The 25,797-nt window shown below is 45.6% G+C and overlaps 2 protein-coding genes across 7 annotated transcripts in view; one reads left to right on the top strand and one right to left on the bottom strand.

Annotated features, from left to right (window-relative positions):
• The window catches only part of gas6 (growth arrest-specific 6), a 16,598-nt gene extending 8,978 nt beyond the window's left edge, over positions 1-7,620 (bottom strand). The window contains exons 1-4 of one of the 2 annotated variants that reach the window (XM_055930516.1): positions 6,940-7,620; positions 6,539-6,699; positions 3,015-3,039; positions 2,626-2,688 (exon numbers count right to left, since the gene is read on the bottom strand). In XM_055930516.1, coding sequence (XP_055786491.1) covers positions 2,626-2,688; positions 3,015-3,039; positions 6,539-6,699; positions 6,940-7,009 — 319 coding nt within the window. In that variant the 5' untranslated portion in view covers positions 7,010-7,620. The remainder of the gene's footprint in view (positions 1-2,625; positions 2,689-3,014; positions 3,040-6,538; positions 6,700-6,939) is intronic. The other variant, XM_055930517.1, reaches the window with a different exon arrangement.
• Positions 1-25,797, top strand: part of LOC129860198 (LIM and senescent cell antigen-like-containing domain protein 1) — a 27,655-nt gene extending 1,858 nt beyond the window's left edge. Inside the window, exons 1-11 of one of the 5 annotated variants that reach the window (XR_008760311.1) lie at positions 14,016-14,258; positions 16,340-16,499; positions 16,742-16,808; positions 17,989-18,109; positions 18,935-19,084; positions 19,328-19,478; positions 22,734-22,826; positions 23,170-23,218; positions 23,301-23,376; positions 23,656-23,858; positions 24,576-24,650. Coding sequence is in view for 4 of the 5 variants with exons in the window: in XM_055930582.1 (XP_055786557.1) it covers positions 14,230-14,258; positions 16,340-16,499; positions 16,742-16,808; positions 17,989-18,109; positions 18,935-19,084; positions 19,328-19,478; positions 22,734-22,826; positions 23,170-23,218; positions 23,301-23,376; positions 23,656-23,793; positions 24,576-24,690 (1,149 nt within the window). In the remaining variant the exon portion in view is untranslated. Of the gene's footprint in view, positions 1-14,015; positions 14,259-16,339; positions 16,500-16,741; positions 16,809-17,988; positions 18,110-18,934; positions 19,085-19,327; positions 19,479-22,733; positions 22,827-23,169; positions 23,219-23,300; positions 23,377-23,655; positions 23,859-24,575 lie in introns of those variants that run through there. The other 4 variants (XM_055930582.1, XM_055930584.1, XM_055930583.1 and 1 more) reach the window with 4 other exon arrangements.

The raw sequence follows: 25,797 nt of genomic DNA, 5'->3' as shown, positions 1-25,797 counted from the left end.
GACATAATTTGAGTCAATTGGAGGTGTACCTGTGGATGTATTTCAAGGCCTACCTACAAACTCAGTGGCTCTTTGCTTGACATCATGGGAAAATCAAAAGAAATCAGCCAAGACCTCAGAAAAAAATAGTTGACCTCCACAAGTCTGGTTCATCCTTGCGAGCAATTTCCAAATACCTGAAGGTACCACGTTCATCTGTACAAACAATAGTACGCATGTATAAACACCATGGGACCAGGCAGCTGTCATACCGCTCAGGAAGGAGACGCGTTCTGTCTCCTAGAGATGAACGTACTTTGGTGCGAAAAGTACAAATCAATCCCAGAACAGCAGCAAAGGACCTTGTAAAGATGCTGGAGGAAACAGGTACAAAAGTATCTATATTCACAATCAAACGAGTCGTATATCAATATAATCTGAAAGGCCGCTCAGCAAGGAAAAAGCCACTGCTCCAAAACCGCCATAAAAAAGCCAGACTACGGTTTGCAACTGCACTTGGGGACAAAGATTGTACATTTTTGAGAAATGTCCTCTGGTCTGATGAAACAAAAATAGAACTGTTTGGTCATAATGACCATTGTTATGTTTGAAGGAAAAAGGGAGAGGCTTGCAAGCCGAAGAACACCATCCCAACCGTGAAGCACGGGGGTGGCAGCATCATGTTGTGGGGTGCTTTGCTGCAGGAGGAACTGGGGCACCTCACAAAATAAATGGCATCATGAGGATGGAAAATTAAGTTGATATATTGAAGCAACATCTCAAGACATCAGTCAGGAAGTTAAAGCTTGGATGCAAATGGATCTACCAAATGGACAATGACCCCAAGCATACTTCCAAAGTTGTGGGAAAATGGCTTAAGGACAACAAAATCAAGGTATTGGAGTGGCCATCACTAAGCCCTGACCTCAATCCCATAGAACATTTGTGGGCAGAACTGAAAAAGCATATGCGAGCAAGGAGGTCTACAAACCTGACTCCGTTACATCAGCTCTGTCAGGAGGAATGGGCCAAAATTCACCTAACTTATTGTGGGAAGCTTGCGGAAGGCTACCCAAAACGTTTGACCCAAGTTAAACAACTTAAAAGGCAAGGCTACCAAATACTAATTGAGTGTATGTAAACTTCTGAACTACTGGGAATGTGATGAAAGAAACTACTATCACTACTATTATTCTGACATTTCACATTCCTAAAAGCAGTGCACTATATAGGGAAAAGGGTGCCATTTGTGACAGACAAAAATGCTTGCTGTGATGCTATTGAAAAAAAGAGAAAGTTATTTTCCCCTCCCAGGATCTCTGAGGACAGCATAAAAAGCCCTACTGCATGTCTCTCGCTCTCTCCTCCCCCGTCTCTCGCTCTCTCCTCCCCCGTCTCTCGCTCTCTCCTCCCCCGTCTCTCGCTCTCTCCTCCCCCGTCTCTCGCTCTATCCATCCTGGAGTGTTATATATAAACTAGTAGTTCCTGCAGTTCTTTCTCCGTCCATTACTGCTGACGGTGTGCTGACGGGGGGGGGGGGGGACAATCTCTCTGTCCTGGACACACGGCTGAGTCATAGCAACTCCCTGGCTGGCTGACTGACTATAGTTCCAACAACCAATCAGCAGACAGTGAGTGGGCAGGCCCCCTCACTCCGGGTCTCAGCAGCCCTGATGCAGCAGAATACGCTATCCGTTCTCTCTCCCCCCCCCCCCCCCTCCTCACTGGCGTCACAGCCTGCTCACGTCACCAATCTCAGATCTGCAGTCACAGAGTGCGTGAGGTTGAAAGGAGGTGTGTCACGCACACTTGGTTACTACTGCAGAGTTCCACACGCATCTCTCCCTCCGTCTCAAAGTCACAGCAGCAGTTTAGCCGCGTCATGCTCGCTGACGCCCAGTAGACACTGACCCATAGACATGAAGTGACATTCCTCCTCTCATCTTCTCCACCTTAAGTCAGAGAACTTTCTCTCAGTGTTCTGCAGTAGTGAGGTGGTGCAGTGCAGCCTGCCCTGCCCAACAGAAGGAACTATGTGCTCACTGCTCCTCATAGGCACCATTTATAAACCACACAGAGAGGGTGAATGAGAGAGGAGAGAGAGAGAGTGAGAGAGGAGAGAGAGAGAGAGAGAGAGAGGAGAGAGAGTGAGAGGAGAGAGAGTGAGAGGGAGAGAGAGTGAGAGGGAGAGAGAGAGGGTGAATGAGAGAGAGGGAATGAGAGAGGAGAGGAGAGAGAGAGAGAGACAGTGAACGAGAGAGAGACAATGAGAGAGGAGAGGAGAGAGAGAGTGAGAGAGGAGAGGAGAGAAGAGAGAGAGGAGAGGGTGAAAGAGAGGAGAGAAGAGAGAGAGGGTGAATGAGAGAGGAGAGAAGAGAGAGAGAGAGAGGGTGAATGAGAGAAGAGAGAGAGGGAATGAGAGAGGGTGAATGAGAGAGGAGAGAAGAGAGAGAGGGTGAAAGAGAGAGAGGGTGAATGAGAGAGGAGAGAGAGTGGGTAAATGAGTATGATAGAAAGTAAAAAAATATATATATTTTAAAATAAAAGTGGTGTAGAGAGAGAAGCTACATGCTCACATCTACTGTACGTGAGTCAGTTTGTCTGTCTGCAGCCCTAGTCAGGAGGACAGACAGACGAGGAACTCACTGTGAACACAGGTGATCAGGTCTTGTTTCTTCTTGTCCGTGTCTCCGAACTTCTCCATGCACGCTAATCAGAGAGGGAGACAGAGAGACAGGGCAGAGAGAGAGAGAGAGACAGGGCAGAGAGAGAGAGAGAGACAGGGCAGAGAGAGAGAGAGAGACAGGGCAGAGAGAGAGAGAGAGACAGGGCAGAGAGAGAGAGAGAGACAGGGCAGAGAGAGAGAGAGAGACAGGGCAGAGAGAGACAGGGCAGAGAGAGAGAGAGACCGGGCAGAGAGAGAGAGACAGGGCAGAGAAGATAGTTAAACACCATACAACAGATGCTAATATCCTAATCAAGTAATAACAATCTCACCCAACGCTGAAGAGGTTGGGAACAGGAACCAAACTTACCCAAGTACTTTGGAAAGAAGTAGTCCTGAAGGAGAGAACAGAAGGAGAGGACAGAAGGAGAGGACAGAAGGAGAGAGGACAGAAGGAGAGAAGCTGTTAGTGATGTTTGATAACAGTCTATTCTTAATACTATGAGGTCAAACATGACAGATTGAGACTAGATGTATGTCTGATAGATAGATATGCATCATGTCATCTCATGTTAACGGGGTGTGGCACCACACAGACTAGTAGCCCCTCCAGGGCTTCCTGGGAACGTTCTACATGTGTCAACATTCTACAACTCTCTCTCCTGCAGAATAGCCCGGGTGCCAGTCTGTTTGTGCTATTATGATAAACTCCTTGTCACTCGTTAGCATGTCTTTGGTTTCACAATGACAGCAATGGAGTTAGCTAGAGCACAAACAGTTCTGGGACCGAGCTGCCTGCCTTCCTGCCTGCCTGCCTGCCTTCCTACCTGCCTTCCTTCCTTCCTTCCTTCCTTCCTGCCTACAGTAGAGTACATGGAGGTAACTGGGGAAACTTAAAATTAGAACAAGACTTGATGGGACAATGACATGGTTCTCCAGAGAGTTCTGCTGCACTGAAAGAGAAAGATGAAGAACAGTAAATGGAAGGTGATTTAGATAAGAGACTCCTGACAGTGTGCAGTTCTACTGAGATACTTCTAAAACGTCATTATCCTTCTACAGTGTGATAGAGGGGAACAGGCAGAAACTTTCCAACTGCTGCAGAGAGAGAGACTAAGGCTGCAATTGAAGACTCTTCGTTGCTAGGGAGACTAGGTTAGGGGTATGGTAACCAGGAACACTCCCTCTGCAGAGCCAGGGAACTGCAGCGTTGTGAGAGAACTGCAGAGTCAGAGATAGGCACGTTTAAAATGAATAATGGATCTGTGAATGAGGCTGCAGTCCTGTCACGATACAACCCCCCGATCTCACCACCACTAGTACCACACACATCCTCCTCTCTGATCCCATTACACCCCCCGATCTCACCACCACTAGTACCACATACATCCTCCTCTCTGATCCCATTACACCCCCCGATCTCACCACCACTAGTACCACACACATCCTCCTCTCTGATCCCATTACACCCCCCGATCTCACCACCACTAATACCACATACATCCTCCTCTCTGATCCCATTACACCCCCCGATCTCACCACCACTAATACCACACACACCCTCCTCTGATCCCATTACACCCCCCGATCTCACCACCACTAGTACCACACACATCCTCCTCTCTGATCCCATTACACCCCCCGATCTCACCACCACTAATACCACATACATCCTCCTCTCTGATCCCATTACACCCCCCGATCTCACCACCACTAATACCACATACATCCTCCTCTCTGATCCCATTACACCCCCCGATCTCACCACCACTAGTACCACACACATCCTCCTCTCTGATCCCATTACACCCCCCGATCTCACCACCACTAGTACCACACACACCCTCCTCTGATCCCATTACACCCCCGATCTCACCACCACTAATACCACACACACCCTCCTCTCTGATCCCATTACACCCCCCGATCTCACCACCACTAGTACCACATACATCCTCCTCTCTGATCCCATTACACCCCCCGATCTCACCACCACTAGTACCACACACATCCTCCTCTCTGATCCCATTACACCCCCCGATCTCACCACCACTAGTACCACACACATCCTCCTCTCTGATCCCATTACACCCCCCGATCTCACCACCACTAATACCACATACATCCTCCTCTCTGATCCCATTACACCCCCCGATCTCACCACCACTAGTACCACACACATCCTCCTCTCTGATCCCATTACACCCCCCGATCTCACCACCACTAGTACCACACATCCTCCTCTCTGATCCCATTACACCCCCCGATCTCACCACCACTAATACCACATACATCCTCCTCTGATCCCATTACACCCCCCGATCTCACCACCACTAGTACCACACACATCCTCCTCTGATCCCATTACAAACCCCCTGATCTCACCACCACTAGTACCACACACACCCTCCTCTCTGATCCCATTACAAACCCCCTGATCTCACCACCACTAGTACCACACACACCCTCCTCTCTGATCCCATTACAAACCCCCTGATCTCACCACCACTAGTACCACACACACCCTCCTCTCTGATCCCATTACAAACCCCCTGATCTCACCACCACTAGTACCACACACATCCTCCTCTGATCCCATTACACCCCCCGATCTCACCACCACTAGTACCAGACACATCCTCCTCTGATCCCATTACACCCCCCGATCTCACCACCACTAGTACCACACACACCCTCCTCTCTGATCCCATTACAAACCCCCTGATCTCACCACCACTAGTACCACACACACCCTCCTCTCTGATCCCATTACAAACCCCCCGATCTCACCACCACTAGTACCACACACACCCTCCTCTCTGATCCCATTACACCCCCCGATCTCACCACCACTAGTACCACACACACCCTCCTCTCTGATCCCATTACACCCCCTGATCTCACCACCACTAGTACCACACACACCTCTCTGAGCCCATTACAAACCCTCTCACCCTGATGCACCTCTCTCCACTCTCACATTCACCCCAGCTCTTTCCTCACAAAAACATGTTTTTCTTATAACAATCACAATATATATGGACAACATTTACAGATCAGCATTAAGCCTGTTTAATATGCCAATCTACATATTGTCTACTTCCCAAATGACACTGACCAAGGAAAAATTATACTGGATGTCTCTATGGGCCCTGGTCAAAAGTAGTGCACTGTATAGGGAGTAGGGAGGCATTTGGGATGTAGAATTATTAATAGCATGGATGCTGGAGGCTGCTCAACACAGTCATGAAGCTAGCTGGCAGAACCTAGACCTAACGTATATAACCCTGAGGGGATAGGAGCCCTGTGTGACAGACACACGACAGATTAAAACCTGTGTGTGAGCGCATTGTTGCTCTGCCTGGAATTCATTAAAACACATTCCCCCTAGTCACCTTCCATCCGCTTACTGTAAGCAGCCTCCCCGAGGACCAATCAAAAACACAGCAGTACAGCGCTCATTAGCATAATCACTCCCATGTATGATCCCATCACGCAGAAGCAGGTTCATTTACATAATCACAAACCTTACAGTAGTATGCAAATGTACATAATCTGGCATGTTTCCCAAAGCCCAATGTGCTAGTTGAACACAAAGGGAACACTACTGTGCAATGAATTGATCGGACTGGTGAGTGTCTGCCAATAATTAGTCATATCTATCTTGATTGGACTGGTAAGTGTTTGTCAGTAATTAGTCATACCCATATTTTGGAGCTTGAACACTATACACAGAATCGTTATGTTATAAACAAGTTGGCTATAGGATCAGTCATTAGACAAATCCAATGTGCGTAGCTAGTCCGTGTCTATATGCAATGGAAAGAAGTGCAATGAGTTCCATTTGATTTGACACGGTCAAGTGTGTAGTGAATAAGTGTGTAGTGTACTCACTGTTTCAGGGTCGTTCTCGAATACTTCTCTCGCCTCCTCTTTGCTACACTTCTCTTCCACACACTCTCGCTCCAGGTGCCCTTGTTTCGTCTCCTCGAAAACGTGATTCGCTCTCCTGTGTCTTCTCAAGAACTGGTTAGCTTCTTCCGAGGACAATGAAACTGAAAGTACCCACAAGCACAGAACAGAACAGAATTTCCCATCTTACTACATTTTAGTTGCTAAAATGATCCAGCCCCTAACTTACTGACATAAAGTCATGGGCGTGAGGTTTCAAAGCATCAGCTAAACAGAAAAAAAATTACATTATTCAACAACAATTAACTAGCTGGCAAGCTAAACAACAACGTTATCCCCACGCAGTGCCAACAATAGCTTAGTGGGCTTTGTTGTTTACTTACGGCTGTCGGACCACCGGACAAGGAGCAGGCTCAGGAAGGTTCCTGAAGCAAGGAACTCCGTCAACTGCATGTTTGCGGTTCTGCGTCAGGCTGGAAAGTTGATCCTTTCCCCTCTCTCTGTTCAATGCCGCTTCTAGCTAGCAACCAGGTAGCAGTCGTGTATAAAACACACTGCAAGTTCAAAAATTCCCTTCACGAGCAGGCGAGAATGCCGTTACACTTAACTCAGCGTTTTCCTTTTTCAATCGTATCCTTGCTAACTACTTAGTCCGCATACCACAACCAAGGCTACCCACAGCCCCTGCAGTAGACAGTCCAACCTTCACTCTTATCTAGCTAGCGAGCCACCTACTTCGCCCCCATCTCGTTTGGTTCTCCCAGCTACTACTAACGTAGCAGGCGTAAAATATACCCAGCTAGTAGCCCGAACTGTGGACAAAGGACACAACCTACACATCCGAAGGGGAGTAGCTTTTTGAAAAGTTACGTCGAATGCACGCAGGCGGGAGTTAGCAATGAAGAGTCGCTTTTGCTCTGCCATTCGGCAGTGCTATGGGAGCGCTTTCTCTCTCTACGTGTGACTGCAGTCTTTCTGCCCCTGCCCATTTACCTGCAGTGACTTTGCGTAGCCTTGGCATTGTACAGCAGACTATTCCAACCTAGCCTATAGCCAGACATCGTAGAGGGAAGGAGGAGTGCTGAGGCTGTTGCTGCACCTCATGTTAAATCAACACAACATATTTAAGTATTTCACAATAGTGCAATGGGCCTTTATTACTCCTGTATGAGCGGACCAGAATAACCATCAGCAACACAGGGAGAAAACAATAATCTCAGCTAAATTAAACAACTGAACCTAATCTACCTCTGTTTGTGACATTAGTTGAAAACTAAATCTCGACCCAGATTCCCCCCCTCCTTTCTCCCCAGCAGTTTATTTTAAGCCTTAACGTTCCTGTCATTTACTCATCAATCCCCGGAATTTCTCTTTATTTTTTTGGGACTCACTTTCTGTTATGATTTCTCAGAAATCATGTCTCTCTATCTGTGGCTCACATTTGCGCAACAAATTCCCCCTGCCAAGAACTCTGTTACTTTGTTTTTCTAATCACTTATTTTTTTGACTCACATTCTGTTAGGATTTCTCAGAAATCATGTTTCTCACTCTCTCTTTCTCGCAATTGCAAATAGTACGAATGAGAAGGGAAAATAAATAAACATAAGTATAGGTTGCAGCTCTCTGTCTCTCTCTCTCTTCCATGTCCTCCACTTGTTAGTCCAAAACTGAGTCAGGTCGTGGAACAATGTCACAGCAGAATCAAATCAAATTGTATGAGCTTGAATACAATGAGTTTAGATTTTGCCGTGAAATGCTTGCTTATGAACCCAACCTGATCATGCAGAGTAAAACACATTAAAACAGTAACTCAAGAGGAATGAAATACACAACAATGTAGCTATATACATGGAGTACCAGTACCAGATCAATGTGGAGCTATATACATGGAGTACCAGTACCAGATCAATGTGGAGCTATATACATGGAGTACCAGATCAATGTGGAGCTATATACATGGAGTACCAGTACCAGATCAATGTGGAGCTATATACATGGAGTACCAGATCAATGTGGAGCTATATACATGGAGTACCAGTACCAGATCAATGTGGAGCTATATACAGGGAGTACCAGTACCAGATCAATGTGCAGGGGTACGAGCTATTTGAGGTAGATGTGTAAGGTGGTAAAGGTTTACAAGGTAAAGTGACTAGGCATCAGGATAGATACTAATAAGAATAAAACAATGAACAGAGTAGCAGAAGCATATGATGAGTGTAAAAGTGTGTTTGTATGCATGTTTGTGTTGTGTCGGTAAGTGTGTGTGTGTGTGTGTGTGTGTATGCATTTAATTAACTATTTATCGGTCTAATGGCTCGAGGGTAGAAACTATCTGGTAGCCTGTTGGTACAAGAGCTGATACTCCGGTACCATTTGCTGGACGGTAGCAGAGTGAACTATCTATGGCTTGAAGTTCGGGGCAATTTTTTGGGCCTTTCTCTGACACGCCTGATATAGACGTCTTGGATGGCAGGGAGCTCGGCCCCGGTGATGTACTGGGCTGTTGGCACTACCCTCTGTAGTGCTTTGTGGTCGAGAGCAGTACATTTGCCATACCAAGCTGTGATGCAGCCAGTCAAGATGCTCTCGATGGTGCAGCTGTAGAACATTTTGAGGATCCGAGGGCCCATGCCAAATCTTTTCATCTTTTGAGGGGGAAGAGGCACAGTCATGCCCTCTTCACGACTGTGTGGATGTATGTGGACCATGTTAAGTCCTGAGTTATGTGGACGCCAAGGAACTTGTAACTCTCGACCTGCTCCACTACAGCCCTGTCAATGTGAATGGGGGTGTGCTCTCCCCTCTTTCTCCTGTAGTCCACGATCAGCTCCTTGATCTTACGTCAGTAGGGAGAGGTTGTTGTCCTGGCACCACACTGCTAAATCCATAACCTCCTCCCTGTAGGCTGTCTCATTGCCGTCGGTGATCAGGTCTACCACTGTTGTGTCGTCAGAGAACTTCATGATGGTGTTGGAGTCGTGCCTGTGTAACCGATGTGAAATGGCTAGCTAGTTAGCAGTGGTGCGCACTAATAGCGTTTCAATCGGGTGACGTCACTCGCTCTGAGACCTGAAGTAGTTGTTCCCTTTGTTCTGCAAGGGCCGCGGCTTTTGTAGTGCGATGGGTAACGATGCTTCGTGGGTGTCAGTTGATGATGTGTGCAGAGGGTCCCTGGTTCGAGCCCAGGTAGGGGCGAGGAGAGAGACGCTATACTGTTACACCTGGCCATGCTGTTGTAGGTGAACAGAGAGTACAGGAAGGAACTAAGCACACACCCCTAAGAGGCCCCCGTGTTGAGGATCAGTGTGGCAGCAGTGTTGTTGCCTACCCTCACCACCTAGGGCCGGCCTGTCAGGAAGTCCAGGATCCAGTTGAAGAGGAAGGTGTTCAGTCCCAGTGTCCCCAGCTTGGTGATGAGCTTGGAGGGGACTATGATGTTGAACGCTGAGCTGTAGTCTATGAACAGTATTCTCACATAGTTATTTCCCCTCTTGTCCAGGTGGGAGACAGCAGTGTGAAGTGCAATAGAGATTGCGTCATCTGTGGATCTGTAGGGGGCGGTATGCAAATTGCAGTGGGTCCAGGGTGTCTGTGATGATGGTCTAGATGTGTGTCATGACCAGCCTTTCAAAGCACTTTATAATTACAGTCATTTAGGCAGGTTACCATGGAGTTCATGGGAACAGGGACAAATGGTGGTCAGCTTGAAACATGTTGGGATTATAGACTGGGACAAGGACAGATTGAAAATGTCAGTGAAGACACTTCCTGTCAGCTGGTCTGCTTTGAGAACAGTTCCATCTGGCCCGGCGGCCTTGCGAGGTCGAAGGTTAGTAACTGTCGATCTCATGTCCAGTCGTGCTTGGCGGTCATATGTGATAATGGTATGAACTCCCTGTACAAGAAAAGTAAAGATGAACATGAAAAGTCACAAACTAGCAAAGCCGTTTTGGAACTCATAAGACGTTGCCCTTCTCCATCTGTGTCATCTGTATAGTTAATGTTACACCTGAGACTCACAAGGTTGACTCAGATCAGATGTCACTTGTAACACATTTTAACCACATAGCAGGTGGGTATGTTTTAAAGGACGCTAGCTGCAAAAAATGTATTGATTACATTCCAAGCTGTAGGGGGTCGACCAAGGTTTACAGTGCATTCAGAAAGTATTCAGACCCCTTGACTATTTACACATTGTTACGTTACAGCCTTATTCTAAAATGGATTACATTCATTTTTTCCCTCAATCTACACACAATACCTCATAATGATAAAGCGAAAACAGGTTTTTAGAAATGTTTGCAAATTTATTACAAATTAAAAACAGAAATATCTTATTTACATTAGTAATCATACCATTTGCTATGAGACTCGAAATTGAGGTCAGGTCCATCCTGTTTCCATTGATCATCCTTGAGATGTTCCTACAACTTGATTGGAGTCCACCTGTTGTAAATTATTTTTGATTGGACATGATTTGGAAAGGCACAAACCTGTCTATATAAGGTCCCACAGTTCATGTCAGAGCAAAAACAGAGCCGTGAGGTCGAAGTAATTGTCCGTAGAGCTCCGAGACAGGATTGTGTTGAGGCACAGATCTGGGGAAGGGTACCAAAAAATGTCTGCAGCATTGAAGGTCCACAAGAACACAGTGGCCTCCATCATTCTTAAAATGTAAGAAGTTTGGAACCACCAAGACTCTTCCTAGATCTGGCCGCCCGGCCAAACTGAGCAATCGATGGAGACTAGTCAAGATCGAGGGAAAGATAAACGGAGAAAAGTACAGAGAGATCCTTGATGAAAACCTCAGACTGGGTCAGGTTCACCTTCCAACAGGACAACACGACCTTAAGCACACAGCCAAGACAAAGCAGGAGTGGCTCCGGGACAAGTCTCTGAATGTTCTTGAGTGGCCCAGCCAGAGCCCAGACTGGAACCCGATCGAACTTCTCTGGAGAGACCAGAAAATAGCTGTGCAGCGTTGCTTCCCATCTAACCAGACAGATCTTGAGAGGATCTGCAGAGAATAATGGGAGAAACTCCCCAAATACAGGTGTGCCAAGCTTGTAGCTTCATACCCAAGAAGACTTGAGGCTGTAATCGCTGCCAAAGGTGCTTCAACAAAGTACTGAGATAATGGTCTGAATACTAATGTAAATGTGACATTCGTTTTTTATTTTTAATACATTTGCAAAAATGTCTAAAAACCTGTTTTGCTTTGTCATTATGGGCTATTGTGTGTAGATTGAGGAAAAAAATACAATTGAATCAATTTTAGAATATAACGTAACAGAAGGTGGAAATGTCAAGGGGTTTGAATACTTTTCTAATCCACTGTGTCTCAACTGTCCAGTTGCAGAAACTACAGAACAAATACTCCTCCACTGGTCTCAGATCTGAGGGTGGGATTGCAACATTGCTCATTGTCAAGCCAATGAGTGACAAGGAGTTGGCATGATATCACAAACAGACTGGCACTCCAGCTACTCATCCACTACACTACTATACATATCCACTACTATACACTACTATACATATGAAAATCAAAGGTTGATACCAAAAAGTGCAATAACCTCTTTAGGAAAAAGTTTAAATCTCGCATGTAGGTTAGAAAACATCATTTAGATTGCAAGGGTGGGATTGAAACTTCTCTGGCTACAGTAAATGGCAGTTTACTATTCACTGGTGCATTCATGATACTACTCCCCCTGCCGGATATTCACTGCAAGTTCAGGCCTCCATGTTGATTTACCATGACACCTGGCAGTTAAAGTTAAAGCGATGGGCCAGTCACGGAGAGGTTTCTGGTTAGAATCCCAGCTCCGACTAGGTGAAAACTCTGTCAATGAGAGCCCCTGAGCAAGGAACTTAATCCTAACTGATCTTGTAAGTCGCCCTGGATAAGAGCGGCTGCTAAACTAATAAAATGTTTTAAAACATTTAAAAACTGTACCTGTTGCACAAAGTTCGGCGCAGATGTTGGTAACTGGTTCTCCATACACCTGAGCCGAACGTTGTGCAACAGGTAATTCATATGTTTACCTCATTAATTAGATGGTTTGTCATTAAATGTATTAGATAGACATGCTTCTAATATCCGTACAGTCTTGACCGGTGACTGACAATTTTGAAGTACGTTAGCTAAAACGAGGTGACGTCAGACCGTCTATTTAAATAGACAATAGAAAAAACATCTGTTCATTGATTGGGTAAAGACGAACCGTCACTCCAAAACTAGCGGACCTACAATTCTACACATTTTGCTTTCAATTGTTTGATTTCAACATCCATTATTTCACCCGTCCTCGAAAATATGTTTACATTCTCATCTTTATTTTTCATCTTCACGATTTATTTTATTTTGAATTCAATACATATGGCGTAAAATTGTCAAATTGGCTGGATGTCCTTTGGGTGGTGGACCGTTCTTGATACACACGGAAAACGGTCCGAGTGTGAAAAACCCAGCAGCGTTGCAGTTCTTGACACAAACCAGTGCGCCTGACACCTACTACCATACCCCGTTCAAAGGCTCTTAAATATTTTGTCTTCCCCGTTCAAAGGCTCTTCAACCTTTTGTCTTGCCCATTCACCCTCTGAATGGCACACATACATAATCCATGTCTCAAGATTTAAAAATCCTTCATTAACCCATTCCCTCCCCTTAATCTACACAGATTGATGTGGATTTAACACGTGACATCAATAAAAGTTCATGGCTTTCACCTGGTTTCACCTCTTCAGTCTGTCAGCATTTCCCAAACTCGGTCCTCGGGACCCCAGGGATTACACGTTTTGGTTTTTGCCCTAACACTACACAGCTGATTCAAATAATCAAAACTTGATGATGAGTTGATTATTTGAATCAGCTGTGGAGTGTTAGGACAAAAAACCCAAAGTACCCCCTTGGGGTCTCGAGGACTGAGTTTGGGAAACGCTGGTCTATATAATGGAAAGAGCAGTACTTAAGTTAACAGCTAATGGGGACCCTAACAAAATACCAAAATTCCAAATACTACCCTTTGCATGGTCAAACTTCTGTGGCAAGCGTTTCGCAGCATCTGCAAATCTGTGTACACAACCAATAAACGTTGATTTGACTCATTCAGACATGTCTATCCAGTCATTGCAGAGGTGTGATGCATATTCAAAGTATTGTAACAGCTTGTTAGGGGTCTAGAACAGGGGTGGGAATATGTCTCAAGGGCCACATCAGAATTTCAAAATTCAGAAAAACTGCAGTTATTTGAAAATGTAAAGGTCCATTATCATTTCTATTTATCTAGTTTTAGACGTTCACGAGTGGCCTGGAGTGTTTTTTTTTTTTACCACAAAAAAATAATTCCCCCCAAAGCGTTAATATTTTTATTCACACCTCCCGCCGGCCAGGGGGATGTATGTCATCCACCCCTGGTTCAGAAGAACTTTAGGGACGCTGCAGTCAGTGCAACAGGAGTGCTATCAGTGTAATAGCCGTTAGAGGGCGCTATTTCGGTCCTTTTCGTTAGAAAACGCCAGCTACCAAGGAAAGGGTGGCTCCACCAAGATTCTGGAGGAAAAAAAATTGCTAGTTGGCTAGGAGTCGCCGCTCGGATCAATCCATTACTCGTCCTATTTGAAGACCCCGGGGAAAAGTCGATACGTTTCTGAAACGGTGGTGTTGATAGGTGATGCTGGGAGTAGTAGAAATGACGGGCAGGTAAGAGCTTGGATCCAAGTATGAGCACTCGAATTTCACAGCACGTTACCATGCTAATAGTTAGCCGGGCAGCTAACGTTAGCTAATTTGTTCGGTGCAGTACTGTATGTGATAAAGAATGTGATAAAGTGTAACACCTCTAGTGATTTTTTTTTAATGATGGGCGTGGGAATCGGCTTGAAACATTAAATAACTTTTAAATAAAGTTAACTATTTAGTTCGCTAACCTGACTGCTACAGCAGGCTAGTAACGTCAAGTGAGTGGACGTGTGTTGTGAACTTGCTAACGTTAGCTACTTCAAACTCTGTTTTTCTCTCTAGTTTGGTAACGTTCGCCTCTTAGTTGGTTAGTTTCTATAACATTTTTAGGTCGAAACAGTCAATCTATTTTAAAATGTAAACAAGTTTGATTATTTGGATCATTACACACGGTCTATTTGTAGGCGATGTTGTAATTTTTTTGGCACTTGATTTGGGGTGTAGGAATAAGCCAATGAGTGTTGAGGCGACACATTACAGTACGTGTCTCTGATCAATTACGTGATAAACCAACACTGAATACCATCAGACAGCTATGATCTATCATGTCTCTCTGACTGCTCTCAGATGACCAAATTAGGAGACAGACCCTGAGCAACGTGTGTGTCTCCATGGGGACAGCGGTGCTGTGAGTAATATGATTTGAGTAAGGGACTGTGTGAGGGACAAGGCCCCGCCCCTAAAACCAAGCTTGTCTTTCTGTCCCAAAAGGCTCCCTATTACCTATGTAGTGCACTACCTTTAACCAGCCATAGGGATGTGGTTAAAATTAGTCCACTATATAGGGAATAGAGTGCCACTTGGGATGAACACCCCCACTCTGTAAAACACTGATCTGTAGTAGAGAGGAAAATATATTGACCTTTGCCAGTGCTGTTTCTGTAGACACTCAAGGCAGATTTCCAACAGCCCAGCAGTTCTCTATTGGAATAACTTTCTCCTTGGATTTCTTTCACATTGCATTCCCCTATTCAAGCCCCCTGCAGGAGAATCTGCTGCTGTGTGGTAGCCAGAGTGCCAGTCTCTTGTCGTTATTGTGCCAACTCCTTGCCAATGACTGCAGTCAGTTGAGTTGCGCAAGACCACAAACAGATTGGGGCTAATTTCACAGGGATTGCTGTGTCAGGATCAACAGAACAGCAGCAAATAATTCTGGAGTTGTCGTCTGTTCTGATCTCGCCATCACGGTTGACAACTCCATTGTGTCCTCCTCCCAGAGCGCTAAGAACCTTGGCGTGATCCTGGACAACACCCTGTCGTTCTCAACTAACATCAAGGCGGTGGCCCGTTCCTGTAGGTTCATGCTCTACAACATCCGCAGAGTACGACCCTGCCTCACACAGGAAGCGGCGCAGGTCCTAATCCAGGCACTTGTCATCTCCCGTCTGGATTACTGCAACTCGCTGTTGGCTGGGCTCCCTGCCTGTGCTATTAAACCCCTACAACTCATCCAGAACGCCGCAGCCCGACTGGTGTTCAACCTTCCCAAGTTCTCTCACGTCACCCCGCTCCTCCGCTCTCTCCACTGGCTTCCAGTTGAAGCTCGCATCCGCTACAAGACCATGGTGCTTGCCTACGGAGCTGTGAGGGGAACGGCACCTCAGTACCTTCAGGCTCTGATCAGGCCCTACACCCAAACAAGGGCACTGCGTTCATCCACCTCTGGCCTGCTCGCCTCCCTACCACTGAGGAAGTACAGTTCCCGCTCAGCCCAGTCAAAACTGTTCGCTGCTCTGGCACCCCAATGGTGGAACAAACTCCCTCACGACGCCAGGACAGCGGAGTCAATCACCACCTTCCGGAGACACCTGAAACCCCACCTCTTTAAGGAATACCTAGGATAGGATAGAGCAATCCTTCTGACCCCCCCCCCCCCCCCCCCCCCTTAAAAGATTTAGATGCACTATTGTAAAGTGGCTGTTCCACTGGATGTCATAAGGTGAATGCACCAATTTGTAAGTCGCTCTGGATAAGAGCGTCTGCTAAATGACTTAAATGTAATGTAAATGTAAATCTTCATACTTTCATTTTTGTCACCATAGCAACATGGCGAACGCCCTGGCAAACGCGTCGTGCGAGCGCTGTAAGAGCGGCTTCGCCCCGGCAGAGAAGATCGTCAACAGCAACGGGGAGCTGTACCACGAGGGCTGCTTCGTCTGTGCACAGTGCTTCCAGCAGTTCCCCGAGGGGCTCTTCTATGAGGTAGACTAACACAGGGCATCACATGTAGGGATGCACAATTCCTGTCATTTCCCCACAAATTCCCATGTTTTCCAAAAATCATGGTTGGAGGATTCTGGATTTCCGGTTTATTCCCTCCAGGATTTCTGAAAAACTGGGGAATTTGAGGAAAGTTGCCGCTATTCAAATGTCAAACTGTTCAGTGTTTGGGTTTATTGTGTGAGTGAAGCACCCTGTTAAATGTCATAGTTTTCTCCTGACAGTTTGAAGGCAGGAAATACTGTGAACATGACTTTCAGATGCTCTTCGCTCCCTGCTGCCACCAGTGTGGTGAGTACACACACACATACACACACACATACACACACACATACACACACACACATACACACACACATACACACACACACATACATACTCACCAATATACACACACACACACACACACACACACACACACACACACACACACACACACACACACACACACACACACACACACACCCACATACATACGCACCAATACATACGCACCAACACATATACACACACACACACACACACACACACACACATACACATACATATACACACACGCATATACACACACACACACACACACATATACATACACATACATATACACACACGCATATACACACACATATACATACACATACATATACACACACGCATATACACATACACACACCAAATCTCTTTGTAAATCCACTGTGTGGGTGGGTGTTCTCATGTTGTATTGGTGGGTGGGTGTTCTCATGTTGTATTGGTGGGTCGGTGTTCTCATGTTGTGTTGGTGGGTGGGTGTTCTCATGTTGTGTTGGTGGGTGGGTGTTCTCATGTTGTGTTGGTGGGTGGGTGTTCTCGTGTTGTATTGGTGGGTGGGTGTTCTCATGTTGTGTTGGTGGGTGGGTGTTCTCATGTTGTGTTGGTGGGTGGGTGTTCTCATGTTGTATTGGTGGGTGGGTGTTCTCATGTTGTGTTGGTGGGTGGGTGTTCTCATGTTGTGTTGGTGGGTGGGTGTTCTCATGTTGTATTGGTGGGTGGGTGTTCTCATGTTGTATTGGTGGGTGGGTGTTCTCATGTTGTATTGGTGGGTGGGTGTTCTCATGTTGTGTTGGTGGGTGGGTGTTCTCATGTTGTGTTGGTGGGTGGGTGTTCTCATGTTGTGTTGGTGGGTGGGTGTTCTCATGTTGTGTTGGTGGGTGGGTGTTCTCATGTTGTGTTGGTGGGTGGGTGTTCTCATGTTGTGTTGGTGGGTGGGTGTTCTCATGTTGTATTGGTGGGTGGGTGTTCTCATGTTGTATTGGTGGGTGGGTGTTCTCATGTTGTATTGGTGGGTGGGTGTTCTCATGTTGTATTGGTGGGTGGGTGTTCTCATGTTGTATTGGTGGGTCGGTGTTCTCATGTTGTATTGGTGGGTCGGTGTTCTCATGTTGTATTGGTGGGTCGGTGTTCTCATGTTGTATTGGTGGGTCGGTGTTCTCAGGGGAGTTCATCATTGGCCGTGTCATCAAGGCCATGAACAACAGCTGGCATCCTGATTGTTTCTGCTGTGATATCTGCCAGGCTGTGCTCGCTGACGTCGGCTTCGTCAAGAACGCTGGCAGGTGAATCTCCAACCAATCACACTGCACATTATACAGGGGCAGGGGAGTCCCCAGCCAGTCACACTGCACATTATACATGGGCAGGGGAGTCCCCAGCCAGTCACACTGCACATTATACAGGGGCAGGGGAGTCCCCAGCCAATCACACTGCACATTATACAGGGGCAGGGGAGTCCCCAGCCAATCACACTGCACATTATGCAGGGGAGTCCCCAGCCAGTCACACTGCACATTATGCAGGGGAGTCCCCAGCCAGTCACACTGCACATTATGCAGGGGAGTCCCCAGCCAGTCACACTGCACATTATGCAGGGGAGTCCCCAGCCAGTCACACTGCACATTATGCAGGGGAGTCCCCAGCCAGTCACACTGCACATTATGCAGGGGAGTCCCCAGCCAGTCACACTGCACATTATGCAGGGGAGTCCCCAGCCAGTCACACTGCACATTATGCAGGGGAGTCCCCAGCCAGTCACACTGCACATTATACCATGGTAGATGACTATTTAACCAATCACAAATCAACTCTCTCAGTAGTATGTTTGTATAATACAGTGCTGTGAGAGTATTTGCCCCATCTCTGATTTTCTCAGTTTGTTGATATTTGTAAACTCAGGTTCCCTTTATCTAATATCAGGTTTTGGTTGAAGATCTGGTAATATTCAGTATCAACAATATGCAAGAGAACATCAGAAAGGAGGCAAATACTTTTCCAACACTGTAAATAAAGTGTAGGAGAAACTTCTACTGTGTCCACCCTTTCCCTGCTTTGTTTGTCCCAGCCAGACATGTTGGATGTCCATCCTGCTTTTTGTCCCTGCCCAGGCACCTATGTCGGCCCTGCCATAACCGTGAGAAGGCTCGAGGTCTGGGGAAGTACATCTGTCAGAAATGCCATGCCATCATCGAGGATAGCCCCCTCATCTTTAAGAACGACCCCTACCACCCCGACCACTTCAACTGCAACAACTGTGGGTCAGTACACTTCACAGCTCCCTCCTGATATCTGACATGATGTGTTCCTGATTCCATTATGTGGGTCAGTCACTATTTGGAATAATGAAAGCAAGAGTGTTTAAGATGTTACCATTTACCCTGCTTCAAAAGCACTGTTGTTTGTGTGTGTTTTGTGTAATATAATGGTGTATAATGTTTGTCCCTCCCCTCTCCCTGTAGTAAGGAGCTGTAGTAATACTTGTTCCTCCTTTCTCCCTGTAGTAAGGAGCTGACAGCAGATGCCAGGGAGCTGAAGGGAGAGCTGTACTGTCTTCCCTGCCATGATAAGATGGGGGTGCCGATCTGTGGCGCCTGCAGAAGGCCCATCGAGGGACGCGTGGTCAACGCCATGGGCAAGCAGTGGCACGTCGAGGTGTGTGGTCGGAAATGACATGATGGGCTCTAGTGGTATTTTAGACATATTTGGACTCCAATGTGATGGTTTAGTCAGATGTTTGCCGAGTGAGCTTTTACAAAGAAATTATGTTTAATTTTTATACTCTCCATCCTGTGACACCTTTCTTTTCCTTCCAACACATTCCTTCATACTTTATTTTTCTCTACATCCTCATCTTTGTGGCTTCTTTTATCCCTCTCTTCCTCCCTCCTTCCCCCCTCCTCCTCTCCCAGCACTTTGGGTGTAGTGTATGTGAGCGATCGTTCCAGGGCCATCCTTACTATGAATGTAAGGGCTATGCCTACTGCGAGTGGCACTTTAACATGGTGAGAAGGGGTTATGTCCCAAATGGCAGTAGTCCCTATGTAGTGCACTACTTTAACTAGAGCCCATAGTGTTCTGGTCAGAGTTAGGGCCCTATGTAGGGAATAGGTTGCCATTTGGGACACATCCGAGGAGAAAGGAGGGCTTTCTCCTGCCACACATAGAAACTGCACTGCAGGAAACAACATTGCATAGCGAGCTACACAACTACACTCTTCAGCCACATACACCCGTCATATGTCAATAGAAACAAGAGGCATACCATTACCGCATTCACAGATAAGTTCTTCTTAGCCAGAAATACATGGGTGTGGGTGCCTAAACGCATTGTTGCACTTTAATCGCTCACAACTTTACAGTGCTGATGAATACACTACAAGTAGTCTACAGTGCCTGGCCTGCCTGCAGTTGACATTCTCTCCACTAGAGGCCATTGTTCCGCTGTCTGTCCTGAATGACTGCTGTGTGTGTGTCATGCATCTTTCTGACCAAGCCCCGTTGAGTTTCTTGAGCCAGTTGTATTCATAAAGCTCTCAGAGTAGGGCTGATATAGGGTTAGTTTAGTCTTTAAAGGTCCCTTACAGTCATTCTGATTCCCATGTAAAATAGCATTTTAAGTGACTAAAATATCACCCATAATATTTGTTTTGGATAGAAATGCTCAATTGTGGTCTAAACTACCAGGAAGTTTGAAAAGACAGGCTGAGTGGGGAGCTTGGACTTGTGAGCTCTCCTTGACTGACAGCTCTTTGAAACCCCTATGTCAAGCAACTTGGATACAGTGTTGCAGTAAAATCATCTCAAGCAAAATGTGGGGATACTCAACTCAAACATTGAAATTGCATCAATATCAATTTATTTTTATTTTTAATACCTCTCCCATTTGGCATGTCTGTTATGATGTGGTTCACGGCAGCACTGACGGATGTGTTGACATGACAACGGCGTCTGAGTTTCTAACAACCCCCTTCCATGCTGGCTGAAGACCTAGCTAGCCCGTAACTAGCTAACACCAGACACAGATGAAGACCTAGCTAGCCCGTAACTAGCTAACACCAGACACAGATGAAGACCTAGCTAGCCCGTAACTAGCTAACACCAGACACAGATGAAGACCTAGCTAACCCGTAACTAGCTAACACCAGACACAGATGAAGACCTAGCTAGCCAGTAACTAGCTAACACCAGACACAGATGAAGACCTAGCTAGCCCGTAAATAGCTAACACCAGACACAGATGAAGACCTAGCTAGCCAGTAACTAGCTACCACCAGACACAGATGAACACCTAGCTAGCCAGTAACTAGCTACCACCAGACACAGATGAAGACCTAGCTAACACCAGACACAGATGAAGATCTAGCTAACACCAGACACAGATGAAGACCTAGCTAGCCAGTAACTAGCTAACACCAGACACGGATGAAGACCTAGCTAGCCAGTAACTAGCTAACACCAGACACAGATGAAGACCTAGCTAGCCAGTAACTAGCTAACACCAGACACAGATGAAGACCCGGCTAACACCAGACACAGATGAAGACCCAGCTAGCCCCTAACTAGCTACCACCAGACACAGATGAAGACCCAGCTAACACCAGACACAGATGAAGACCCAGCTAACACCAGACACAGATGAAGACCCAGCTAACACCAGACACAGATGAAGACCCAGCTAACACCAGACACAGATGAAGACCCAGCTAACACCAGACACAGATGAAGACCCAGCTAACACCAGACACAGATGAAGACCCAGCTAACACCAGACACAGATGAAGACCCAGCTAACACCAGACACAGATGAAGACCCAGCTAACACCAGACACAGATGAAGACCCAGCTAACACCAGACACAGATGAAGACCCAGCTAACACCAGACACAGATGAAGACCCAGCTAACACCAGACACAGATGAAGACCCAGCTAACACCAGACACAGATGAAGACCCAGCTAGCCAGTAACTAGCTAACACCAGACACAGAGGAAGACCCAGCTAGCCCCTAACTAGCTAACACCAGACACAGAGGAAGACCTAGCTAACACCAGACACAGAGGAAGACCCAGCTAACACCAGACACAGAGGAAGACCTAGCTAACACCAGACACAGAGGAAGACCCAGCTAACACCAGACACAGATGAAGACCCAGCTAACACCAGACACAGATGAAGACCCAGCTAGCCAGTAACTAGCTAGCACCAGGCACAGATAAAAGGAGACACGAGTGTCTTTACCATAGATGAATAGTGTGAACGTTTAATTATATTTGATGACACCTTACAGTCCAATTTTGGCACCAGTAGAGTAGCTGTATAAACCACGCCCCTCCACAAACACGCCTTCTCCGATGTTGGTTACAAAGCGGTACTTATTTTAAATTAGGTAAGAGAATATCATTTTACCATTGGTGTATTAAAATGAGATCGGGTGATGTCACCCTAACCCCTTAACAATGAATCCAAGTGTTTGACATGGGGGAGGGGACCAGTAGCTTTATGACTTTATCAATGTAGGAGCAATGGTCATTTTTCATACTTTGACCTGGTTTCATTCAAATATCATCCAATTTCATGAAAAACATGGATTTTTTTTTCACTGTTCATGACCTTTAAGATCATAATGAATAACATATGTACAGGTAGATCACCTGATCCTAGATCAGCACTCCTTCACTGATACGCTTTGTGAATACGTGCCCTGATGGCAGCTGACTAGAGTTAGCCAAGTTAGCTTACTTAACTGCTTTTGCCTGTAAGTAGAGTTAGCAATATGCTAACGCCTGTGTAGTGGTGTCTGCCTGTGACAAGAGTTAGCTATTAGCCATGCTAACTTGGGGTGCTACTTCCCTGTGACTACAGTTAGCCATTAGCCATGCTAACATGTGATGTTGCCTGTGTTTGCAGCATTTTGTGTGTGCTAAGTGTGAGAAGCCGTTCCTTGGACACCGCCACTATGAGAGGAAGGGTTTGGCCTACTGTGAGACCCACTACAACCAGGTAATAAAGCTATGATCTGACTGTGAGACCCACTACGACCAGGTAATAAAGCTATGATCTGACTGTGAGACCCACTACAACCAGGTAATAAAGCTATGATCTGACTGTGAGACCCACTACAACCAGGTAAATGGTACCCTATTCCCTATGTAATGCACTATATTTGACAGGTCCCATGGGGCTCATGTCCCTCAACGTTCATACGATAGGGTTGCTGATAACACAGTTATTGCATGTTGTTCTGGCTGGCACTGACTGAAATGTAAAGTTTGGTAATGGTTAAATCAAGTAGTGTATGTTTGGTGAATGAAATGCTCATCTCTGCCTGTGTCTCACCCTCTAGCTCTTTGGTGATGTGTGCTACCACTGCAACAGAGTGATTGAAGGAGACGGTAAGCATCAACTGTTTTTCATGTTTAATGAATTGTTTTAGAACGATCTAAAGCCATAATGGACTTTCTGTTCCTCCTGTAGTGGTGTCAGCCCTGAACAAAGCATGGTGTGTGAACTGCTTCTCCTGCGCCACCTGCAACACCAAGCTCACCCTCAAGTACGTTGTTATTACATGATTATATATCAGTGGTATTATACTGGGCTCTTTCCTAACCCTTTGGCTCTTCCTGTCTGTCGTTGTCCTACCTTCCTCTCAATCTGTGTGCGTCCCAAATGACCCCTATTCCCTATAAAGTTCTGTGTTTTCTCTAACCTTCCTCCTATTGGACACAATCTGTTTTTCCTCTTATTTCTCTAGTCTTCTCACTTCTCCACCCTGTGCTTTTTCCATCCTCTGTTTTCTCTTCTCTCTCCTCCCCTTCCTGTGGTGTAACAGAGACAAGTTTGTAGAGGTAGATCTGAAGCCTGTATGTAAGCACTGTTACGAGCGGATGCCTGAGGAGCTGAAACGCAGACTGGCCCGACGCGAGAGGGACGCCTCAAAAGACCGCAAAAAGAAACCTGTTATCTGTCTGTAGACTTTTCCTGTCCTCTTCCTTTCATTTTCACTATCCTCCTCTCGCTCATTTTCATCCATTGGTTAGTAATTCCACTTCCTGTCATTTTCACTATCCTCATTTCCATCTATTGGTTAGTAATTCCACTTCCTGTCTTCTTCACTATCCTCATTTCCATCTATTGGTTAGTAATTCCACTTCCTGTCATCTTCACTATTCTCTAATTTCCATCCATTGGTTAGTAATGCCACTTTCTGTCATCTTCACTATTCTCTCATTTCCATCTATTGGTTAGTAATTCCACTTCCAAGTCACTCTTCATTTATCTTTTCCTCTTATTGTCTTTCCTCTTGTTTTCTCCTCCAGTTTGCTTGATCTGTTTTGTCATTGTTCTGTCATTGCTCTGTTATGTGACAATGGTTGCGTCCCAAATGACAACCTGTGGGCCCTGGTCCAACGTAGTGCACTATAAAGGGAATAGGGTGCCATTTGGGATGCACATGTTGTGATCAAAGGTGTAATGTGTAATCTTCCACATTCATATGATATGGAGGTCATTTCCCTTAAAAATACAATATTTAGTGTTGGTTCCACTTCAGTACATCTGACTGTATTCCTGTCCTGTCATGCTAGTTGTGTGATCATAGTGTAACTTGCAAAGGATAGACACCTGCATGTGCTGCTGTTCATGAGAATACAAAAACATTTAAAATAAATATTTGTGAAGCACATTTCATACACAATGGAGCCCAAAATGCATTACAAAATACTGACTGTCTCCCCTGTCCTCTGTTGACAGGAACAAGTTTGTGGAGTTTGACATGAAGCCTGTGTGTAAGAAATGTTATGAGAAGTTTCCTCTGGAACTGAAGAAGAGACTGAAGAAACTGGCTGAGACTGTCGGACGCAAGTAGACCTCCGAGTACCAAGGGGGCGACACTGAACAAAATGTCCAGTAGCTTTCCCAAAGTTCCAGAAACTCTGGAAAATTCCCTGGCTCTTCGGATGTCCTGCTTATTCCCTATTGATTCTGGGGATCTTCCATTTCTGGGTTTCTAGAAACCTGGGATTTTCAGAAAGTTACTGGAGGTTTGCAGCCCGACGAGCAACGCTGAAACCGATATTAACCTTAACAAGTGCCCAAATGAATCGTATAAATGTGTCAGACTCAAAATACTGTCTGTTCCAGTATTTTAGTCTTTGATGTCCTCGGGTACTCAGTATAACGTGTTAATCTTTTCTCACTTTTTAATTGATTATTTTTGTGCAAGTGGCTTTTTGCATGTGGAGCTGTTTTCCAGATGTCCAGAGTCTTATTCAAACAATATAGAACCTCATTCTGCCTGACAATGACCTATGAAAGCATGGAGGGGAAAAAACAATGGGTGAAATGCATTTAGATATTGTTAAGAAATAATACATAAAACTGTCTGATCTAGTTTGGCCACGAGCGGACCAAATGAACAGCATTATAAAGGGTTAATGATATCTAACAAAATACTTGCACACTGTCTTAAAGAGATGAGAAGGTGCTTGTAGTACTCTTAAAATAGCTTTTGTCTTGTGCCTTGGGTATGAATATACACTGAGTATACAAAATATTTCCATGACATAGACGGATCAGGTGAAAGCTATGATCCCTTATTGACGTCTCTTCAATCAGTAGATGACAGATTTAAAGAAAGATTTTTAACTCAGTACAAGTACTAATGTTTGGTAAGCTCAGTGTATATTTTACACTGCATTATATACTGTAAGTGTGTCAGATAATATGCATGTGGTTGTCCAATATACTGGCATGTGATCCAGACTTACTACTGCCTTAATTAGAGAATATTCCTCACTTCTGTGTAAGAATGAGAATTCTAGCTGTGTATCAGAACGTGGAGCCAATGAGTCTGGTATGTCATCTATGAGTCTGGTATATCATGTGTGAATCTGATATATCATGTGTGAGTCTGGTATATCGTGTATCCTAACATTTGCTTGTAATAAAATAAAATGTCATGGGTTTGTTTGAA

This window comes from Salvelinus fontinalis, chromosome 7 (assembly GCF_029448725.1).
Source record: "Salvelinus fontinalis isolate EN_2023a chromosome 7, ASM2944872v1, whole genome shotgun sequence".
Lineage (NCBI taxonomy): Eukaryota > Metazoa > Chordata > Actinopteri > Salmoniformes > Salmonidae > Salvelinus > Salvelinus fontinalis.
This window is presented reverse-complemented; position numbering and strand designations above follow the sequence as displayed.